This window comes from Schistocerca gregaria, chromosome 2, assembly GCF_023897955.1.
Source record: "Schistocerca gregaria isolate iqSchGreg1 chromosome 2, iqSchGreg1.2, whole genome shotgun sequence".
Lineage (NCBI taxonomy): Eukaryota > Metazoa > Arthropoda > Insecta > Orthoptera > Acrididae > Schistocerca > Schistocerca gregaria.
Genome location: NC_064921.1, coordinates 358736028 through 358760449, shown reverse-complemented (window position 1 = coordinate 358760449; position 24422 = coordinate 358736028). Strand labels below are relative to the sequence as shown.

At 40.0% G+C, this 24422-nt stretch overlaps 1 protein-coding gene across 1 annotated transcript in view; it reads right to left on the bottom strand.

Annotated features, from left to right (window-relative positions):
• The window catches only part of LOC126335778 (circadian clock-controlled protein daywake-like), a 75345-nt gene extending 55734 nt beyond the window's left edge, over nt 1-19611 (bottom strand). Inside the window, exons 1-2 of the mRNA XM_049999240.1 lie at nt 19494-19611; nt 9416-9508 (exon numbers count right to left, since the gene is read on the bottom strand). Of these exons, the coding sequence (XP_049855197.1) occupies nt 9416-9508; nt 19494-19611 (211 nt within the window). The remainder of the gene's footprint in view (nt 1-9415; nt 9509-19493) is intronic.
• Nucleotides 19612-24422: the final 4811 nt, after the last annotated feature.

Genomic DNA, 24422 nt, shown 5'->3' with positions numbered 1-24422 from the left:
ACGTATTATTTGTGGAGTAAACTCACAGACGTATTGTAGAAACCTCTTCAAAGAACTGGGTATACTAACTACTGCCTCTCAGTATATTTACTCCTTAATGAAATTTGTCCTAAATAATATATCTCTTTTTCCAACAAACAGCTCAGTTCATACATACAATACCAGGAACAAAAATGATCTGCACAAGGACTTAAAAGCACTTACTTTAGTTCAAAAAGGGGTCCACTACCCAGGAACACTCAACTTTAATAATTTGCCAGCAAACATAAAAAATTTAGTTACAAATAGAGATCAGTTTAAAAGGAGCCTGAAAGACTTACTAGTGGCCAACTCCTTCTACTCCATTGACGAATTTTTTAATAGAAACATATGATGTGTTGTATATATTTATACTATTAGTATTGTTATTTCAGCTTTAAAAAAAATAGGTGACGTGTTCCACATCCACGAGGATCTCCTCAACACAGATCTATGGAACGAAAAACTAATCTAATCTAATCATTGCTATCGGACCATTCTGTAATATTTTGGGAAAACAATTAAACCGAAATTTCTGTGTGATATCTTAACCATGATGATTGTTTCGACCTTAGCAATTTTTTAAAATGTCGAGGAGTATCAGTCATTAGTAGAAGTCCCATTTCACTTGTTACTATTCTTTCTTGTTTTTAATAAATTCTACACATTTTAATAAGATAATACATTCCCGATAATCGTAGCTTGGGAAGAAAACTTTTACTCGTACTTAAACGTTGGCGAATAATTTCTAAAGAGGTGAAATTGGTTGGTCTCTAACACGTACGACGTCTTTCACTGGAGCTATTACTCGAACTAAGCAGTTTAGAGGATTTAAAAGGAAGCTGTCCGTAAATGTGCTACACTAAAATTAAATGGTAAATGTTGTGTAGGAAAATCAGGTGACAGCGTCATATCCACGTCTGATACAATGTTATCTTACTACAGTCCACCCTGGTAGCTGAGTGGTCAGCGCGACGGAATGTCATATCTAACGGCCCGGATTCGATTCCCGGCTAGGTCGGAGACTTTCTCCGCTCAGGAACTGGTTGTTGTGTTGTCCTTATCATCATCATTTCAGCCCATCATCCCCATCGGCACGCAAGTCGTCGAAGTGGCGTCAACTCGAAAGACTTGCACCACGCGAACGGTCTACCCGACAAGTAGCCCTAGCCACACCGCATTTCCATCTTACTACAGAAGAACATAAGATGTCGGTATTGTTATGGCAACAAAGAAAAGAATGATTTTAATGCTAAATATAGGTTGTGCATGTTCGTAGAGAGCGATGTTTCATTGGTGGACAGGAAAATCTTCTGCAGCCAAGATCAGTTGGCATTTTATTTTGTTTAACAATGACCGGCTTAACAGAATCTTGCTGTAGTCATCGCATCTTCAGATAATTCTTTTTAACAGGCATACATGCCACCATTACAATGAGAACACTTTCCGCTCACAGGAAACGACATCACGTTCGCTTGTCAAACACATAACTGTACGAATGCGTAAAACAAAGAGGAAAATGTTGATAGGCTACATAGGCTGAGAAAAAACTATTATATCCACTTTGTGAAAATATGTGTACAGAATTGTAAGGGTAACGTAGGGCAACCAGATTGTAATATTCTGTTTTCATTACTAAGCATCACAATGATTTCTGTTCACTGTTATTCATGGCTCAAATGGTTCAAATGGCTCTGAGCACTATGGGACTTAATATATATGGTTATCAGTCCCCTAGAACTTAGAACTACTTAAACCTAACTAATCTAAGGACATCACACAACACCCAGTCATCACGAGGCAGAGAAAATCCCTGACCCCGCCGGGAATCGCACCCGGGAACTCGGGCGCGAGAAGCGAGAACGCTACCGCGTGACCACGAGCTTCGGACTGTTATTCATCCGAACCGCTTACTAGATCGATTACTTTTCATACAAAATGTCCCATAAGGAAGGAAAGGTAGTGTTTAACGTCCCATAGAGTCACAGGAGACAGAGCGTCAGATTAAGGAGGAAGAGGAGTAGGGAAGTAGGGAAAGAAAATTAGTGAAGACAGGTAGTTCAGTATCTTATCCATGATAGACATACATTACACGTGTTGACAGTATTTTGTGAAAATTGATAGAACCCGTTTAGCAGTTTTTAATGGAAACTGGGAATGTTATCCAGCCCCCTTATATGTCATTCCCGTGAAGCGTGCATTAGTACATACAAGCAGTCATTCTACACATAGCCTGTCTGTGAATGGGACGAAAGGAAACAGTACGCCGCAAGAAGTACTCCCTAGCACTTTCCAATCGTTTGCAGAATATAGTTTCAGGTGTGAAAGTACTTTACCCTGACGTTTGACTGAAGTGATTTAAGAAAACCACGGAAACCCTCAGCCAAGTTAGTCGGACGGAAATACTAACTCGGTTCCGCCTTTACCAAAAAGAATGCTCTCTCTGTAAATGAATCCCGTAAAAGTGTAACGGAAATTTATCAGACAGCTGACGTGCGTTGCTGGCCGCATAGTCTTCCCTCTAGATGAGCGCCGCTTTCGTATTCTACTAACTGTCGCTTGGTATAGAAAGCGAAGTAACTACGGGCCCTATATAGAAAAGTGATGATTGTGTAACGACTTAAATGGATCATTCGCAACGTGTTGACAATCAGACAGCACTCACGCATGCACACGTGTGACCGAAACAGGAGTGCAGTTTAAGCTGTGGTCGGAAGTTCGACGTTACGAAATACCGTCGCGAGCAGTCTGCGTTGTCGTAAGCGCCATTGTCCGCTGCGGGCCCTGACTGCCGACGAAGCAGACGCGTCCGTGGTCAGCGCATTGCGGCACCTCCGCCCCGGTTCCCAAAGCTGCCGAGCCCGTATCCCGCGCATACTGGACTGAACAGCCGAGGCTCGGATGCGGGTGCATTCACCTACGCTATGCTCGAGGCATTCTTCGCCTTCTTCGTTCTGACGTAAGCTGTCCAATGGCACAGTACGTTCATCTTTTAATGACATTGATTTCGCAACATAAATAATACATTAATATATCACGGAGTAGACGACATTCCACGGAAACTGTTGACATCCTTGTAAGGGCCAGCCATGGGAAAGCTATTTCATCTGGTGGCAAGATGTATGGGACAGGCGAAATACCCTCAGATTTCAAGAAGCATATAACAGTTCCAGAACAAAGCGTGGGCTTATAGGTGTGAATATTACCGAACTATCAATTTAGTAAGTGATGTTTTGCTAATTATTAACATTAATTCTTTAGACAAGCATGGGAAAACTGGTAGAAGCCGACATCGGAAGAGATAAGTGTGCAAATACACTTCTCCGGTTTGCCGCCGAATCGTATTGTGTAACTCGCACAATATTTCATCGATGTAACTGCTCGACATCAGTATATGTCGAGAAAGCATGAAAAGTCACATCAGATAAATACGGATTCCGGAGAAATGTACGAACACGTGAGGCAATACTGACTCTCCGACTTCTCCAAGAAGATAGGTTAAGGAAAGGCACAACCTACCTTTATAGCATTTGTAGACTTCGAGAAAGCTTTCGACACTGTTGACTGGAGGTTCGAGTCCTCCCTCGGGCATGGATGTGTGTGTCTGTCCTTAGAATAATTTAGGTTAAGTAGTGTGTAAGCTTAGGGACTGATGACCTTAGCAGTTAAGTCCCATAGGATTTCACACACATTTGAACTTTTGAACATTTGACTGGAAAATTCTGAGGGTAGCAGCGTAAAACACAGGAAACTGAAGGCTATTTACAATGTGTTCAGAAACAAGATGGCCGTTATAAGAGTCGAAGGGCGTGAAAGGGAAGCAGTGGTTAAGAACGCATTGGGACATGGTTCTAGCTTATCCCCGATGTTATTGAATCTGTACATTTGTAAACTATATTTTGATATTTGCTTGCCATGGATGTGCACCTCAGAGAGAGAGCAAGTTACGTTACTGTTTACTGTTAAACAATCTTTGATCTTGTCATGGCACAGTCTTCGTCTTTGAGCAGTTTGATACATTCTTTGTTGAAGTGTGGTAGGTGATGGACGTATTTAGTAATGCTGCGTGGACTTGTGATTGTATCTGTTAGACGAAGAAAGGACAGCAAGAATGAGTAAGATGTGTACTTTGAAAGGTCAAAGGAATATGGATTTTGAATAATGTTGTTATTTTTGAAGACTTCAGCACTACGCACAACTTTTTTTGGAATGATTATCGTAAACTAGTTAAGGTGCGCAGAGCTGAGAAAAAGTCCACCCACTTCCCTGAGTCATTGCCTAACATATTAATTTATTAAGCTGTTTGATTTTTTAAAAATTCTCTGTTAACTTTCAACCCTTTTTTTAAATCATTGTTTGCTATATTAAGCATGGTATTGTTCAGACCCATGTTATGTGTGAAAGTCACGTGATGTTTCACTCTGTCTTTTGAATATATATTTCTTTCTAAAATCTTTGTCTTGGAATATCATTTCATAGGAATAGCCACTCTCCACGTCCATTTCAGTTTGACTGCAACAATGTTGTCAAGGCGCGAGGTAAGTGGAAACTTTGATAAGGGCAGATAACTGTTTTACTTCCGTTGCGCATTTAATACAAAGTCAAGCTGCTTTCAGATCAGTTACAGTTCAGTTCATATTAGGTTCTGTAAAGTTGGGCTTAATTACTTATTGGAACTAATACACGAGAGCAACTTACACATTGAGCAAGCAGTGAATAAAACCCAAGAAAAGTTTGTGTTTGAAAATTAATGTCCAGAAAGAAGAAATAAAAACTTTGCGGTCTGCCGACGACATCGTAATTCTGTCAGATATAGCAAAGCACGTACCAGAGCAGCTGAACGGAATGGACAGTGTCTTGAAAGGAGGATATAAGACGAACATATACAAAAACAAAACAGGGATTATGTAATCTAGTCGAATTAAATCAAGTGATACTGAGGGAATTAGATTAGAAAATGAAACAAAGTTGTAGATGAGTTTTGCTGTCTGAGCAACAAAATAAATGATGATGGCTGAAGTAGAGAGGATATAAAATGTAAACTGGCAATGCCAAGGAAAGCGTTTCTGAAGAAGGGAAATTTGTTAACATGAAACAAAGGTTTGTCAGGAGGTCGTTTCTGCAAGTAATAGTGTGGATGTAGTCATGTATGGAAATGAAATATGGACGATGAACAGTTTAGACAAGAAGAGAATAGAAATATGACGCTACAGAAGAATGCTGAAGATTAGATGGGCAGATCACATAACTAATGAGGAGGTACTAAACAGAACTGGGAAGAAAAGAAATTTGTGGCACAACCTGACTAGAAGAAGCGACCGGTTGATAGGACACATTCTGAGACATCAAGGAATCACCAATCACTGGAGGCAAGTGTGGGGCATAAAAAACAGAGAGAGAGACCAAGAGATAAATCCAGTAAGCAGTTTCAGGAGGACGTAGGTTGCAGTAGCTATTCGGCGATGAAGATGCTTGCACAGGATAGAGTAGCATGAAGAGTTGCATCAAATAGTCTTCATCTGAAGACTACAACAACGACAAAAACAATAACATGAGTTAGTAGAGGTTTTCAAAAAATTTCTTGAAGAAGCACTAATCTAGGGTGCTCCCCTTGCTTTAAATGTTGATATTTTTATTGTTACTGTCTGTGTTTTATTATCGCCATCATTTCGTAGTCCGCTGGGTTACGTTTGACTTCCTGCATTTCACAACGAACTTCGTCCCCTTTTGTATCCTGAGTTACCGTCGTTCTGCATGCGTGGTCCGCTCATGCTTTTCTGTCCAACGAGCACATCGTCTTATTGTTGGTTCTTCATAACAGTTCAAGTTCTTTGTGAAGTAATCTGCGAGGAAGATATTTTAAAATTTGATGCTTAATGTCTGGAAGTCTTCTTTTGTGCTTATATATCAGTTACGATTTTGCTTTTTGTGTCGATGTGTGCTGTCTCAGAGATGGAGCTGACCATAAAACAGTGCTCGTCCTCTGAACACCACAAAAATAGTCTAAGCTGCGGTTGGGAAAGCATGTGTGTGTTTTGGGTGGTGAGTTTTTGAAAGTCTTGTCGGGATTTTTCGTAGCTTTTGGCGAATGCTCAGATGGTTTCATTGAATACACTATGATCATCTTCCTTCCATATCGTTGAGAAATCCGAGCTTGCGCTCCATCCTTAATTATTTGAGCGTCAGTGCAACGTTGCACTGCAATATTCCTTTCTTTCTGTGATTTTCGTTTCTAGTGTTGGCTATAATGTTTTCTCTTTGGTAAATACCATTGTTTTCATTGGATCCCGTAACTTCAGTAACGATTTTTCGCTCTTTTTATTTATCCGTTCAGGAAGTTTCTATAATTCAATGAACGTATCATCAAGTTCTGTTTTACTCACCTGGTGTCCCAATTTCTGTGGTCCTATAGCCTAATCACAGTCTACAAATGATGACATTTGCAATCATTTCCAAATATCTGGATCATTCTAGTTTCTGAGTTTCTTAAATACCTTTGTGATGTTTTGCTATAATTCCTGTAAATATCGCCCGTCATAACGCTGTTCGAACCTATAAACCATCTAATATGAAACAGACGTTACAGGCATAAAAATAACTGTCTGAAATTTCTTCAAGAATTACCATCGGTGGCGACGTTGAAGTGTTCTTGCAGAGGACAATATAATTATGTAGCCCACTACCGCGTTGCTAGGACATTGTTTGGGATGTTATGTCTCACATTCATCATCTGCTGCATCGTTCTTTAATAATAGCATGAAATTTGTCGAGTTAATTGATTAAATTAGTAATATCGCACTTACTCTTCTTTCTTTAGTTAATAAGCGAGTGACGATAGTGCAGACAACAGAAATAATTTATGCTATTTGCTGTTATTTCAAATTCTGTCACTTTTACGTCTCCTCGTCCAGTAAGACCGATAGAGTTTGATAAAAACGTTCTGAACGAATTAAGTATGAATATTGATGTCGACCATCTGATTAAGTGCCCTTATGCCAACATAAAGAAGGAGAGCACACAAGATTCCGTACATCCGTAAGAACACATGTGGTGGTGGTTTTTGGGATGTTTAAGGGGGACTAAACCGCTAAGGTCATCAGTCCCCAACACATGTCATGCGTCTTGTACGATGAAGAAGGCATCATGTACTACGAATATTTTACCAATAGTTTAACCGAATCTACGTATCTAACATGTTCTATCAACGAGTGAGCCTAGTACAGCCGTAACTGTTCAGAAGGAACCGAGGTATCTGTATTAAGCGCCACTGAAACACTGCAATTCTTAATGCACGCACGCCAAGAGTATGATAAAAAAAAGTTTCACAGGAGCTTAGGTGATAGGTGGTCCATATCTTTCGCCTTCCTTAACCCCTCTAATACTGAAGATACTTTATAAAGTTTACGACTCCTTTCAAGGAGGAAGGTACATCATCGTTTAAAGTCATCGTCGAAGTGATAAGAGATGGAACACCAGTTCGATTTGTGGAAAGATCGGGAAGGAAGTCGGTTGTGTTCTTTCAAAGGTCTCTTACCCTCAAGCGCTTCCGGAGAGTCGTGGAAAAGCTATATCTGGAATGACAGACGAAGATTTGAACAACTGTTCTGCCGAAGAGGATTCCAGTGTGTCACCTCTGCATCATTTCCCTCGCTAAGTCCAAATTAAATCAGCAGAACTGGGAACTACACCAGTACTGACGGTCATAAATTACTGGTAATTTTCTGTATATTATTCGTCTCAAAAAGAAGTACTGAAGCCAAGTAAAATACGCTAAGCTCTTTCATTCTCAGCCAAGTGTTGCATTATAAAATCATGTCCCTAATTCGTTAAATGAATTCCCTGGCTTCTTCTTTCAGGTAATGACTAAAGCGGGTAAATACCAATCACTTTCTTTATGCAAAACATTTATTAAAATTCAGGCAGCAGAAATGAGATTTCTGAAATCTGAAGGAATGTAGGAAATTAGGCTGATCTAGGATTTGTAAGTCCTGACATCATCGGGTGAAGAACACTCAGCGACATGCAATATTTTTTAATTAATAGTCTTGATTGCAATAAAAAAAATTACATTTTGCTGATTACCAGTTTCCTCAGATCGTGCGTATTACCGATTCCTCTGTAAGGATAATTTGATGTATACTCAGTATCGATGGTGCTATGGCCAGCACTTTAGTTAGGTACTGATTCCTTAGCAAGAATGATATGAAGGTCGTTGTTAGTCAACCAAAACGGTAATCAACAAAATGCAACTTCCTTGTTTGTTTGCGTTAAAGGGTACCAACATTTGTAAAAGATCTGGCATTGAGTAGATCTGTAATGGATTACAGGTCTATAGATCAGAAAATGAAATCCACGAAAATGAAGCAAAAATGACAACAGTACTAATGTTCGACGAAATGATTTGAAAGTTAGAAAGCTACATAGATTGATGCACAGACGGCGGATGCTGTAACACACCTCATCTTATGGTAGCCACAGGGCTGCAACTAGCTAGTCGTGGTGAAGTAAAGGAACAGTTAATGTCAAAGAAATGCAGCTGGTTCGTAATATTAACGAGCTGCCCAGTAATTAGGATGCCCCCTGTCCGCGCTCCCGGCTCGGCGAAGGGAAAGCCCACTAAGGAAATTGATAGTGTGGGTCCTGATGTGATAAGATTTCATTTTGGGATGCTCATAAGTAGCTTCATTGGTGGGAGGAATACCGTTGAAGTCTGAAGACGCAGAGGTATTGCAATCGTAGGTGTCAAATGTCAGAGCTGCAGTTGTGTCAACATCATAGTGTAGAGCAGATTCATTAAAAGAACTTCTTGTAATAGAGACATTCGCACCTCATACTGGTCATCGAAGGCTGAATCCCTTAAAGCAAGACAGTGACGCACTGAGGAAAGGAACTGCTGCTCCTCTTCTCCCACCATGAACTCCAGTAATTCTGCACAGGTATGGGTAATAACACCATCCACTATCAATAGATCTCACGGATAACTTCACTGAGGATACAGCACGTTGGTGTTAAGCATATTTATTAGCTCACGGTGACCAAATTCCATTAACTGTTTTGTGTTTGTGGAAGAGACTTCACCACTTTGGTAACTTCTTTACTTATGTATTTCTATGCTTTCATACTTGTTTTATCTGCAAATTTTGGATCCTTTTGCATAAAAAATTTCATGTGATTAAACTTGACTTTGTCCTGCAGCCGTTCCAATATCCCATGAATAAAATATCGGCTCAGTTCTTGACCACGCGTAAGTTATAGACAAAGAAGCAGCTATCCTAAATTATTTATTTGTCGTACAGAGAAATTAAGTTTATCTCGAAAGGTATCATCTACTCTCTATTGTAGTTAGTTATGCTTGCAGAGTGCAGAAGGATATGAAAGCTGCACGCCGAGCCCTCACCTGTTTTAAGGTATGGTTTGAGAGCGTCGACCGAATTCCTCACGCAGTCGTTGAGTCGAGGATCGTTGCGATGACACACTTTCAGGAACGCAGCTGGAACACAAAAGGTAATAACTCGCCTTTGGCGCCTATAAAGTATGCATATGCGTGCAATTGGCGGGGTACTAGAAGTGTCGAGCAAGTCTTCGACTTTATTCTGTCTACACATAAACATACTAGTACACTACGCTTTCATATTTCTTGGCTGGCACATAGAGACCCAAAATTAAATTGAAAAGATTTCTAATGCGCTAGTTCTGACCAGGGTTTTCGGGAGATGTCCCTTGGCTCTGCAGCAAGTGCTAGAACTGGTAATCTCGCCCCAAATATATGTATATATATATATCAGTTCACGACATCCAGTCTTACAAATCTACTGTCTCTGGTGGACACACGTCCAGATCATCCGCTCTCAACTCCGCCATTTCTCTCGCCACATCCACCACTGCTGGCGGCTCACCTCCAACTGCGCAACGCTAAGCGCTGTTAACATCCAACTGCCCAACACTACAACAGAGAATATTCCAACAATGCCACCCAGCCACAGACTGCACACAGCACAGCCAGTGATTTTCATACAGAGCGCTACGTGGCGTTACCAACATAAAAATCTAAACAGCCTACTTACAACCCCCCTACCAACTTTCCTGGTACTTGACTGGAAAAGTCTCTGAATCCTAACCGGTCTTTACTAGAACAGTCCGCTGTACCTTTAGGTATAGAAAATAGTAAGTACTAAAAAAGTAAAACGGTAAGTACACCATATGCAATCAGCTATTACATAGAAATACACGCCCGCGTGCGCTCGCGCATGGAGAGAGAGAGAGAGAGAGAGAGAGAGAGAGAGAGAGAGAGAGAGAGGGAGGAAGGGAGACTGGGAAGGGGGGGGCGGGGTGGCGGCTGAGATGGAGAAAACGAATGAAGTCTTGCGCCCTATGTTACACGCTGCACTTTCGAGCATTACTCTTCTCGTTTGTGCCATCCATCAGCGCACAAAAGACCACTGTCAGCCCCAGATGTATATCGACTGAGTGGCGGCGGAAATGTCAGCATATGCAATACGAACCTGCAAAAATGGGGCCTTCCGGTGAAGTCAGTTTTTGCAAGGTAGGTGCTGTGCAGACTAACAACCGTCTACTACAGTGTCTCCAGCCACACGCACCCAGATGAGGCCGACACCGAATGCAGCTGAAGTGACCAATTTCTGGTCAACCAACCTATAAACTGGTGTCAACGATAGATTTCCTTTTGTTGATTATCTACTTTGTATCTCTTACAAGATAGTAACTAAATTAGCAATTAAAAATAACTTTGTACGTTCCCAACAAAACTGTCGTCTATACATCACAGTTTCATCCTTCTTGCAGACTGAGGTTAAGAAACGGTATGTTGACAGCTACCTCGCTAGCTGATCCACCGAACGTTCTGTCCATTGGCACTGAAAATTTCACTGTTGTCTGCATAAAACATCCCATACATATCCATAATTTTTACTTGCGATTACTATGGATACAAGCGTCTATTTTCATCTATAATAAACAATGTTTCTGTTACGCACAATGCTTGTTAATTATGTTCTCACTTGCAGACTCGGACGTTGCGTTTCAGAGTGTGCACAAACAGCCGAAGCTAACTGACTGCCCAGTGCCTTACTCAGAGCCGTACTATTGCTCTTTAGTCTTCATGCCCCACAGCCGAAAACACACACAATAGATCAGCGAGTAGATGACAAACGCGGTTACCGCACCGCTTCTCAAAAAAATTTTCTCTATATCTCGTTTTCATATAGGTAAAAAAACAACATCACTATGTTTTCAGCTACACAGTTTCAGCTACTTTTTTAAACATTTAAATTTCTGCGAACTTAAACATTGAACGAAAACGTTGAATGCAACCGTTGAACGTTTTGAAGAAGGTAATATTAAACTGAGATATAAAGGAATGAAGAGACTTAAAACTTATGATAATGAATTTCACGATATCGAATTTTTTCTTTATTTAGTTACCGCCATTTTTCTCGTGATCTCGTGTTTTCTTATTGCGTGCACCGAGATACACGTATTTCTTTGTTTAAAATATCTAAAATTTCGGCAAGTTGTATATAGAAATACCGAATGGAGTAAAATCCATGCACCGAGGTGACTGTTTTTTGTTTAAAAAATCTAGCATTTCGATTTTTGCGATTTATTGTATACAAACATACCGATTTTTTTAAAGTGGGACGGTAACCACAGTTGTTATCCACTTCAGTGAAACCTGCGTAACAATGCTAACATCCTCGTATATACCCTCATATAGAAGCGATCTAACGTGAAGATGCTGAATGGCATGGGCACAGCACCGTTGTGGTACTGCTAAGAACAGTGTTTCGACATGGACGCAATTCTGAGATGAGTCACAAGAAAGTTATCCCACGAACGCCCGCAAGGGCTCAGCAGATATGAGGTGTGGTAAGTTTTGTAATTAACCAACATGGCGAAAGTTGCAACTGTATTATTCTAACCATTATCATCATACATATTACTTATCAACGGTGTTTCTTTGTCTGTGCGCGATATCTCTCGCAAGGCTCAATAAAAATTGAGATTGAGACATTATTTTCAAGATTTCGTTCACCAATAATGACAAAAATTACACAAAGAGTATGAAGTTATTGTCTTCATTAAAAACATTATAAAAACAATGTAGAACGTGCCATCTAGTGACGATTTGTTTAGCCATGCACGACAGCTGTTACACTTTAGATTGTGTTCTGGGTCATACACGTCGATATAAAGAATTTAGAAGGAACCAGCTATTGAGAATTTAATTTTACTGTTATGCACAGTAGCAGTTGGAGTTGTATACTTTCTTTAAACAAGTGTTATATACTGCCCAAGAAACAAAATTACATCAATGTTCACGTAAGCACGATTTACTTTTATAAGTTAATTGATTTAAAATTCGTCATTACTTAACAGTATTACAACGTTGCGTTACAATTCTTCTAATTTCACTACCATTAATCGGCATATTTACAAATAAGTATTTACTGCCCGAAATATTTTTCTTATTAATTTTTCTTAAGAAATGAGTAATGACAAAAAAATAAAATTGTTAAAGGGTTCCTAGCTTTCTTCTGTATGTCAGGTTTCCACGATGCCGAGCAGGTGACCTCCATCCAAAGGGCATTCCACAGTACTGGGACGTGCAACGGACCACAGAAGAAGAAAAGCCCCACAAAGTGACGAACAAAGAGAACATCGATTTCGCCACGCGGGATTAGCCGAGCGGTCTCAGGCGCTGCAGTCATGGACTGTGTGGCTGATCCCGGCGGAGGTTCGAGTCCTCCCTCGGGCATGGGTGTGTGTGTTTGTCATTAAGATAATTTAGGTTAAGTAGTGTGTAAGCTTAGGGACTGATGACCTTAGCAATTCCATAAGATTTCACACACATTTTGAACAACATCGATTTCAGAAAAGTATAGAAGCCCAGTGGAATCACAGTCGAGAGAAGGTTCAACTCTTTTTATCTCCAGAATAGTGGTGCACGGAGACAACTACATGAACATCCAAAATCTTATCTTTTCTATCATTTCTCTAAAGACAATGAAGTTCAAGCACCAAGGGTTGATAATATGGACCAAGTGTGCGTACATTGCTCTGCAAGGTTGTCTTCACAGGTGTTCAGTGACAATACAGCTCCCATGTGTTGCCACAATGTAAAGATTAACTTTGGGTTCATTAAAATTTGGAAGAGATTTAAACCTCACAGATCAGAATAATGACTATACTAAGAACTACTTAGAAAATATCGACAGCTTAACATCCTCTTTAATTTGCTTCGTTTCAGTTTAACTCGCTTGATATTTCTGGCAGTGGTCGATATTTTTTTTTAAATACTTGGTCAGGTGTATCATACGGTAGGAAGTTTGCAGCATCCTACAGGACTTGCACCAACTTACTCTGGCCTCTTCATGATAGATTTTGATACTACACTACAACAGCATATAGAGAATACATCCAGTAGAACTTGCTCCCGGGAAATAATGGATACATTTGCAAATAATGATTGATACGTTTATGCACAGTACCTCTGTTGTGATCATCACACAAAGCACGACAGAAATCTATAACGCAGAAGACAGCTTACGAAAGGCTAAACGAAAAACAGAAGGCGGTTGCTGAAGAAGTCTTACATTCACTAAAAAATAAGATTCCCAGTTGTTAATTCATAGACGGACCGGTAGGCTCAGGTAAAACATTTGCTTACAAAACTTTGTGTCATATCTTATGAGATGAAAACAAGGTTGTTTTTAAAAGTTGTATGGGCAGGCATTGCTGCCAATCTCCTACTTAATTGCGCACTTCAGAACGACGTCCATACTAAGTGTTCCCATCTTGAACACATCGGGCTCGGAGATTCGCTCTGGCACCAAGATTTCACAAGTTCTCGGTGACTCTGAGCACATCATTTGGGACGTGATTTCGTTTCCAAAGACGAGCTAAGCGTTGTCGATCAACTTTGAAGGGGCATAGTGAATAATAATTTCGCTTATGAAGGCCAAATATTTCTGGTTGGTGGAGATTTGTGTCTAGTACTACCCGTCGTTAGACATGCCAATAGAACAGCAATGTCGAAAATACAGTTAAAAGATCACCCTTATGGTTTTAATGTTAATTCATAAGTAAACTCAAATTATGAGGCCAAATTATGATCCCTGTTTCACAGAATGGTTACTTAAACTGGGTAACTGTGATTTAGAAAATGTGATTACTTTAATGAAGCGATCAAAATTCCTAGACATTGTTACTGTAATTACGATAGTCGTATTTCCATCCATTTCAAAGCCACAGAAATCAGTAACAAATGTTACGCAGTTCTATTCAACGGTTATTCTGTATCCAAAAAATGATGATTGTACCAGAATTAATTAATGCCATTTTCAGTTTGTTACTTGGAGACGCAAAAGTTTACCTCAGTTCTGATTCTGTCCAAATTAATAAAATAATCAACGTTCAACTGTACCAGCATAGGATTCTTGAACTCCTTAAATCGCTCCAGTCTATTACCTCATTAATTTCTTTAAAAAATGCTGTTATTATTTTAATTAGAAATATTAACGCTAATGAGGGTTTAATTATTTTTATTGATGCAATGTTAGTGGTAACTCACTTAGGCGAATGCATCGTCACTGTTTACATCATTGGCTCCGACGAAAGTGAGCTCATATCGCGCATTAACCTCACACCTTCTGATCCAAACATGCCTTTCCAAGTGATAAGAAAACAACTCCCAACAAAAGTAGCCTTCACTATGACCATTAATAAATCACAAGGTCAAGCGATCAAAGGTTAGGATTGTGTTGTCTATGGGATTTTTCACACATTCGGTAATATTGATATTTGTGCTAAAGACACATACAGCCGAAAAATAAACGATGATCACATTGTACCTGAGTCGTGTTATGAACAGCTTTCTGCGTGCATATTCCTGACGTCCTTATATGAATAAAGGTAAATTATAATATGTAGTTTTGTAAGGCGCTAATGGATAATGACTGTGCCTCAGATGCTTTTACTTTGTAATTGATGTACTTTATAGTGTTTGTAGTATGTACGGGAAATGTATGCGCAAATGTGGACTTTGCATGGGTATGTGACAAGCAGTTATAGTAAAGTTGTGTTTTAGTAGTAATGAGTGGTTATACCGTGGGACTGTGTATGCGCTGCTTGGACAACGCTATCTGGTGGCCGGTTGTGAACCGCTAAAATCACAGCGAGCAGTGCTAGTTTTATCTAGGGACTTCAGTTTTATATTTTATGGAAAGAACGACATGAGAGCAGACTTTTATTATTTTTTATTGGTTGTGACAATGATTTTATACGATGGTCTGCCTCATATGCCATTAATTCCGTATGGTTTTATAAATGTTAATCCACTTTTCAGGTATGTGGGTCTGTAATAATTGCAATGTATAAACTTAACTAATGAAAGCTCTCTCGCAAACCTGTTATGTTATACCTTCACAGATCTGATGATGGCACCTTCAGAGTGCTGAAACCGGTCATCTAATAAACTATTGAAGTGATCGTGGCTTGTCAATTATTTTAATTACACACATATCTTACGTAAGCCACAAAAATATACATTTATTACATAAATCGATATTATCGTTTTTGTTACTTTTACTGCCGAAGACAGCCTCCTCTTAATGTCTCTGGCTGTACTTCCTACTGAGCTTATGTAATATGTAACCTTTTTTGGTTATCTTCTGATGCTTCATAACAATCCATGTAACGAACAAAGATCATGGAAACAATCAGAAAAATTGTGGCAAGCAAGATATCATAGGATCTATTTTTTTATCTCCTCCTCCATTGAAGATGTAGCGGGAACGAAATGCGATAGTATTTATTGCTATAATTTACGGGATAGGTACATGTCTTACCAGGAAAGTTTTCTATGTTGTTCAGGGAAATTTGTCTGATGCTTTTATGTGGAAGCGCGATATCTAACGTCTCACTGCCGTATAATTGAATGTTTGCATATTAGACGTGTCTCTGGAATCGTAACAGCTACATATTGATATCAAAAATAAACCTGTCAACTTATAACTTTCGTATAGTTTAAGAAGTTCAAGGAGTTCAAATAAAATTACATAAATAACGTTATATCCCAGTTCCAGAAGTGTTGCCCAATGTCTTCTCTGTTACTGAAATGTTTCGTAACAGAGATTCAAATCGACACTTTCATGCACCTGGTCTGTAGAACGTCGCAGCTGCTGATTTTTTAGGCCAGTGTCCTTGGATATTTAGAAAATGTGAGACATTTCGTGTAGTGTCGCTGCACTGTCTGACGTGATTACGATGTAGATCATTTTCAACAGCTGTGTACAAGAAATCTGAAACAAAAGTGAAAGTGAAACTTCCTGGCAGATTAAAACTGTGTGCCCGACCGAGACTCGAACTCGGGACCTTTGCCTTTCGCGGGCAAGTGCTCTACCATCTGAGCTACCGAAGCACGACTCACGCCCGGTACTCACAGCTTTACTTCTGCCAGTATCCATCTCCTACCTTCCAAACTTTACAGAAGCTCTCCTGCGAACCTTGCAGAACTAGCACTCCTGAAAGAAAGGATATTGCGGAGACATGGCTTAGCCACAGCCTGGGGGATGTTTCCAGAATGAGATTTTCACTCTGCAGCGGAGTGTGCGCTGATATGAAACTTCCTGGCAGATTAAAACTGTGTGCCCGACCGAGACTCGAACTCGGGACCTTTGCCTTTCGCGGGCAAGTGCTCTACCATCTGAGCTACCGAAGCACGACTCACGCCCGGTACTCACAGCTTTACTTCTGCCAGTATCCATCTCCTACCTTCCAAACTTTACAGAAGCTCTCAAGGTTCGCAGGAGAGCTTCTGTAAAGTTTGGAAGGTAGGAGATGGATACTGGCAGAAGTAAAGCTGTGAGTACCGGGCGTGAGTCGTGCTTCGGTAGCTCAGATGGTAGAGCACTTGCCCGCGAAAGGCAAAGGTCCCGAGTTCGAGTCTCGGTCGGGCACACAGTTTTAATCTGCCAGGAAGTTTCATATCAGCGCACACTCCGCTGCAGAGTGAAAATCTCATTCTGGAAAAGTGAAAGTGCTTTGCCTGGCGGTTTTTGCATTGCACATACAGTGTGGGTCTTGTAACTTCTTTCTGCATTCATCAGAGTATAACAGTCTGTTAATTGATGTATTATGGAATCAAAATCCATATCCCTTAGTGGTAATACGTAACATTTGTAACACAAGAGCTGCAAACTACTCCATAACGAATAACTAGAGACCGTAAGTTCCTAACCTTCAATCATTTAACAGACGCCACTGTATGAACTGCTTTGATTTGTAGATAGAGCTCATATTATGGCGCTATATATGAGAGTAAAATCCCATTTTTCCACCTCATTTGTTTTCCTGCTTGTTGAAAAGAAAGTTCGGTCACATTTACGACAGAGCAACATACAACTGCCGTTTTTATATCACAGAACGTTGGGATGAACTATAGGCACAAAGAAAACTCTACCAGTAGATAATACTAATGGGATATATTGCATTTCGTGCCACAATTGTCCTATGAAAATTGGATAAACAGACAGAAAGTTTTGCACGAGCTTTAAAGAACACTTTAATCTAGCTACCTCAAAGGCAGCTTTAAGTAATCATCTGCGTGAGGAGGGACACACCATTATAAATTTGCAAAATAATTAAAAAATTCTTCATCGGGACAGAAAGGGGCATAAACTCAACATTCTCGAAGAGATCTAGACATTAAAATGCAGAAAGTGTCCTGACAACATGAAGGCCGCAGTGATCACCTAGACGAACTAATAAGCCGATAAGGAAATCGGGCGCATACGCGTTAGAACGTATGCCGCGGAAGGTGGAAACAGTATCGTAAACAGTGGCAGAGAAAGTTGGGTACCATCTTTACAAGTAATTTTACACGTGAAAGGCAGAAGAGCCTGAAGTGCAATTGTTATTTTATCTATTAAAAACAAGGGGGTAACCATGCTTATTGAGCCAACTAGAGTTGCGCCGTCACAAGATTTTAGCAAACTTCTACTGCATAAATAGAATAATCTACTACAGCTGTCTATTCACTAACCCAAACAATTTTTACAAGCAGTTATTTGACAGTCGTCCCTGGAATCGCCTTTGTTTAATCCGCTGTTCGGTGTTTGAGCTCTATAATCGTTAAGTATTGTGAGACGATGTTAAGCCTTAGGTATGTCTACACAGGATATTACGTTTTCCTTTCTCCAGTTCGTTTATTTAGATGACGCTCTATTTTGTATGCAGCATTTTATCTAAACTTAACTTATCGCACAATCAAATAAGCTCTGCTTTGCGATTTATTTTACTTTGCCGCTGTGAATGTGGCTTTCACCACCTACACGTATCATCTATTTTATCTTTGACATCCGGTTGGTTTACGACTTTATTCTTATTCTAATTTCCTGTATCTGGATGATGTTCTTTGCATTCTGCTCTGTTTTAAATTGGGCAACGGACCTCTTGACCGTCAAACAGTTTTAACACAGTTGGACAAACAGTGATGGCTCATCTACTGCTTATCGTTTGGAATAAATTATGAATGTCGGTACATAATCTTTCCTATATAGTTTCTTGTATAGTAAAACTAAATTTTAACTGAAACAGGATCATTATTCTTTTTTACTCTTATTTGCAGACAGCTGTAACCCTAAAGATGTGGCACTAACGCCGCGAAACTAGATGGATCATAATTGCATATAGCCCACTTACCCCTCACCAATGTTGTTAAAGAGTATTGTTCGTCTGTATGGCACCCTCACCAGATGGGTCTGATTCAAGAGATTGAGAAGGTCCAAAGAAGAGCGGCAAGATTCGTGACTGGTACATTTAGCCATCGCGAGAGCGTTACAAATCTCATAGAAAGTTTGAAGTGGGACACACTTGCAGATAGACGGTGCGCTAAACAAAAGGAGCTGCTCACTAAATTCCGAAATCCAATCTTCACCGAGGATGTAGAGCGTATATTATTACCACCAACTTTCAAATCGCGTAATGATCATCATTCGAAGAGAAGGGAAATAAGAATTCGTACTGTGGCGTTCAGACAGTCGTTTTTCCCTAGCGTGATCCGCGAGTGGAACAGAGGGCGGGAAATATGATTTTGGCGCGAATTGTGCCATTCGCCACACACCGCTTTGTGGCTAACGGAGAATATATCTAGATATGTAGACGGTTATATGATATTAGACGAACTGCTTCCTAAAGGCAGTTACAATGATTATTACATATTTCCCCAACCTTCTTAACCAACGAACTGGAAACATCAACTTTGTTTATTGAAATAGGCCTATGCGCTTTTTCTAGCCCAGCGTATGATGTCTACTGATACAACCACTACACAAGTCTAACATTATTGACTGAGTTTTTTAACATAGTGTGCGAAAATACTAAGATTATACGACCACTAATCTTTGTTGATAGCAGCTGCAGCGTGCCGTGTCGTGCCTGAGCAGACGACGACTTACGTATGGTGGGCGGCAGGTGATGGGCGGCGGCGAGAGCGGTAAACGTGACCGCCAGGGCGGCAGCGAGGCGGCCGCGCTGCAGCAGCTGGTGTCGCGGTCGCGGTCGGGGCTGCGCCATGGCGTGTGGGCGGCGCCGCCCCTCTGCCGGCCCTCTTATCGCCCCCGCCGCTGCTGGCTCAGGACCGACACACATACCAGCCGCAGCCGCAGCCGCGGCGCACACACACACTGGCCCCGCCGTGCCGCAGCTTCGCGTTGCTTCACTTCGCCAGGCTGTCGCTGGCAAACGTAATTCTGCAATGTCCGTGGCCCGTTCTGAGGGTTCAGTGCCTCAACCGGTAAAAACGGAACTCTTATAGGATCACTTTGTTGGCCTTCTGTTTGTCTGTCTGTTTGTCTGTCCGAAGTTTAAGCCTCTTCTTCTGAAGAATGGGTGGAGGTATCACGAAATTTGTCACATACTAAGGTCTACAGCCCCTTGGAGGTGCGAAAAATTTTAGCTTTTGAGGCAGTGCAATCAAAAGTTACGGCCGTTTATGGTGCATAAATATATTTATTTGTTAAATAAATTTGTCATTGAAACTACAGGCTTTCTCTTTTTCAAACCAGCAGCTCAGTTCATGAAATCAGTACTACATATAAGACCAATTTTCACAAAGATTTAAAGTAACTTATTTTAGTCCAAAAAGGTGTCCATTATTCAGAAATACAGATTTTCTGTAACATGCCAGCAGCCATAAAAAGTTTAATTACCAATAAAGTTCAATTTAAGAGGAGCTTAAAGGATTTATTGGTGGCCAGCTCCTTCTACTCCTTTGATGAACTACTTTAAAGAAACACCCGTTGTGTGTGTAACAAATAAGATAAAACAATGCTATTATTAGTACAATGTGACTCCTGTACAAATTCAGTGTAGTAATGTGATCATTGTAAGTCAGTGTTGTAAAATGATTCTTGTATTCAGTATTTGTCACCTCATAAATGAAAATATATTTAATTTTTTTTTTACTCATTCCACTGTGAATCTGTGGAAGGTGCATTATCATACTCGTATGTTTTTTTCATTTTAAATATTTATTGCGTATTCTTGTTCTTCTGACATCTCCCACATTCTGGAGGATCTCCTTACTATGGGTCTGTTGGAACCAAAAGTACATCTAAGATAATTTAATATTTCGGCACTCGCAAACTCACTCATCAAAACATAGAGTACTTTCTGTTAACCTAAAATGCTGAAATTTCACAAGAAACAAGTTTTCACTGTACAAGTAAAGGAAAAAATCCAAAAATTATTAATTTGTAATTATATCACAGCTTTTTTTTCTTTTTACCGTTTGTTGTCCGTCTGTTAAGACCCCTGTTTCTTAAGATCGGATAGAGATATCAAGTTCAAATTTATGTCAAATACTTAGGTTTACCTTCCCTTGGAGGTATACATAATTGAAGCTTCTACGTGAAAGCAGTCAGATATGGGCATATGAATCACATACTTTGACACTCGCAAGGTCCTGGTGATATAGCGGTTTCGCCTACTACAAAAGCCGGCATGGTAGCTCACCGTTTTCGGTCAGAGATCTGTCTATTCTCTGTACTAAAAACACTGAGTGAAGTTTTGATCGCTGGAATGAGAGAGACGTCATGCGAGATGCGCATGGAGCTGTTGGTAGATGACGAAGAAACGAATTCATCAGAAGGAACAATAAAAAGAAAAAGAAAGTTGTTAAATGCATGCCTGAGAACCGAGAGGTTGAGGGATCGAATCTCGGTCGGACCACGGATTTTTCAGTTTTCGTTTTAACCTAAGCTTCACCTCTCAGTCTGGATCCGCGCGACTGCTACGGTCGCAGGTTCGAATACTGCTTCGGGCATGGATGTGTGTGATGTCCCTAGGTTACTTAGGTTTAAGTAGCTCTAACTTCTACGGGACTGGTGACCTCAGATATTAAGTCCCACATTGCTCAGAGCCGTTTGAACCATTTTTTCACCTCTCAATGATGTGAGAAGTCACTAGTAACAACACATGGTTAGGATCCCCCATTAAATTGCAGGTCCCCCTTCTCCAGTTGGATAACTGGGATAAGTTAGGGGCAGGCAAGTCACCGAAAGGGCGTCCAGTCGAAAGAGCTGCACCAAACATTGAACCACATTAAAATATTATTATCACATTATTATTATTATTATTATTATCTGCATACACATTTAACTTCGTTTTGAGCTCTGAAAGCGCGAGCCCTGCTCTCACTTGTCCGGTTTTTAGTATAGAATCATGAAACAGAGATGCACCCATTATCACACTCATAACAACCTACAGTTCTTAATGGCAATGTGTGCAGTACATCCATTAAGAAGTAATTTGTACTCATACACGGCAAGTTGCGTAGCTCTTGTTATTTTTCTTCTTTCCTTACCAACAGCGATTTTTAAACACCCGAGCAACAAATTCATAGTAACTTTCTGGCTGGTTAAGCATGTGCACCTGACAAGGATTCGAATCCAGAACTTTTAACTTTGAAAAACGCTTCACCGGCTGATCTATCTAGGCGCGACTTACGACTCGCGCCCACAACTTTACTTCCGCTGGGACCTCACTTCACACTACGCTACAGAGTTAAAATCCATACTGAAAACAAATGCGTATTTTTATGAAAAAAACCTACCCTGCCCAGACATAAATGTTTCTACATAGTTTCTTAGACTATAAATACTCATGTCTGTGGAACAGAATTTTAGTATCTCCATCCCCTAATTTTCAAATTTTCGTGTTAAATATGCCAAATGGAATTACATATACTTGTTGGTATTTCGCTTCGTAATTTCTTTGTTTTACTCGTTGTTTTTCTCCGCAAAGTTTAGATTATCGTGCTCGATACTCAAATTTCATTACTTTAGCATAAAAGGTTTTTGATGTCAACTTACATGAACCCTTGCAATTATAATTATGAAAGACCTGTCCATTTTGTTAGCCATTTTAATATCAACATATGGTAGTGGATACCATGTAGACTACATACTCGTATTCTTCTTCATGTTAGAGCAACTTTCAATTGCCTTTTGTCGTTACACTTCCTACCCAAGTTTATCGCTAAAACATCTGTGGAAAAAACTCGCCTGTTATCGATATTCATCAATACTAATATTGTAAAAGAAATTGGCTGTAACCCAAGTTATTGTAGAGGTAAATTATATTATGTCAAGGTTACAGTACTTGTAAACTTAAGAAACAGCGAAAGCAATTATTTTATCGTTTATAACCACAATGTGGTTTTGGGGTATTGCATCTAAATCAGTTTAAAAGTAAATTTGAGTTCAGTGTGTCTCCTGGAACACACTTTCTTAGAAAATATGGTTGCGAGATACAGGTAAATTGCAACTATAGTGTTTACTACCACTTCAAGTAAACTGTTTTTACACGAGTGACTATCTAGTGCCGTGAATTTCAAGCTTTTTGAATGTACACCACGAGACAAAGAACGGAAGGTAAAAGGATAGCTGTCACCGCATAACTTATGAAAAGAAAATTATGCTTTTAGAATGAGATTTTGACTCTGCAGCGGAATGTGCGCTGATATGAAATTTGCTGGCAGATTTAAACTGTGTGCTGGACCGAGACCTGAACTCGGAACCTTTGCCTTTCGCGGACAAGTGCTCTACCATCAGGAGAGCTTCTGTAAAGTTTGGAAGGTAGGAGACGTACTGGCAGAAGTAAAACTGTGGGACGGGGCGTGAGTCGTGCTTGGGTAGCTCAGATGGTAGAGCACTTGCCCCCGAAAGGCAAAGGTCCAGAGTTCGAGTCTCGGTCCAGCACACAGTTTTGATTTGCCAGGAAGTTTCAACTTATGCTTTTGTTTGACAATTCCACTTGCAACATAACACATTTTAGCTATGAAATTATTTGTCTGCGAGCGTACAGGGAATCCCAAGATCTTTCGTTCTTCCATTTAGTTAATTTGTGTCCGAAATTTCTTATTCAGTTTAAAACATCTACCCTACATCGACATGATCAACACGTTTCACGGCATGTATTTTACAAATATAATCATCTTAATGGGCAAAACGCCTAGATTTCAGGTAGATTCATAGTGAAATTTTGATGGTATATGGACCAAATGCATTGTTGCGTCCACCCGCATTGAAATTGTATCAACAATTTGACCGAAGCCGCATAAACGAGGGAAAAGCCGATCGCGAAGGAAGACCATCGACATCACCCACAGACAACAATGTCCAGGCAATCGAGAAAATGAGTTCCAGAAACTGCAGATTTTCCGACGCTAGGTGCGTTCACATAGCGGTTCTCAAATGGCTCCTTGACCAAGGAGTGGATTTCCATCTTCGAGAGACAACGTGTAATGCCGCATACGATAAAAGTTAGCTCGCAAAGGTAATGTGTAACTTATTTTTTGAAGTCACCCCCGTGTTTAATACCTGTTTCAAAACTTGCGGACAGAAATAACAAGCTAATACCTTCTCAGTTATTATCCGAAAGATATTTGCACCAAATATAAACGTAACTAATCACTTCTATACTCAAAGATTTTGCATATAGCTACACGTTCCGAGACCATGATAGTTACATTTGAAAGAAAACAGCCCTCGGTCACTATTTTTAACGAATTAACCGGGTTTCAACACTGCTAGGAGTGTCTTGCTCAGAATTTAAATAAATAGACCATTAATCATCTTGGTATTGAAGCTCTTTTTTCCGTGTTTGCTTTAACAATACATATGTTTTTGGATAGGGTCCGCCTTTAGCAAAACACAGTTTTGTTTTTTAACCCAAACATGTTTCACTGCAGTTGCAGCATCCTCAGTGGGCTTTTATTTTCCATCTGTTAAAGATAAAGAACGTTCTTTGTTGTTTTGTATACATGTAGCTATTAGTTTTAAAAAAATGTAATTATAGATATTTGAAAGAACACATAAATTATG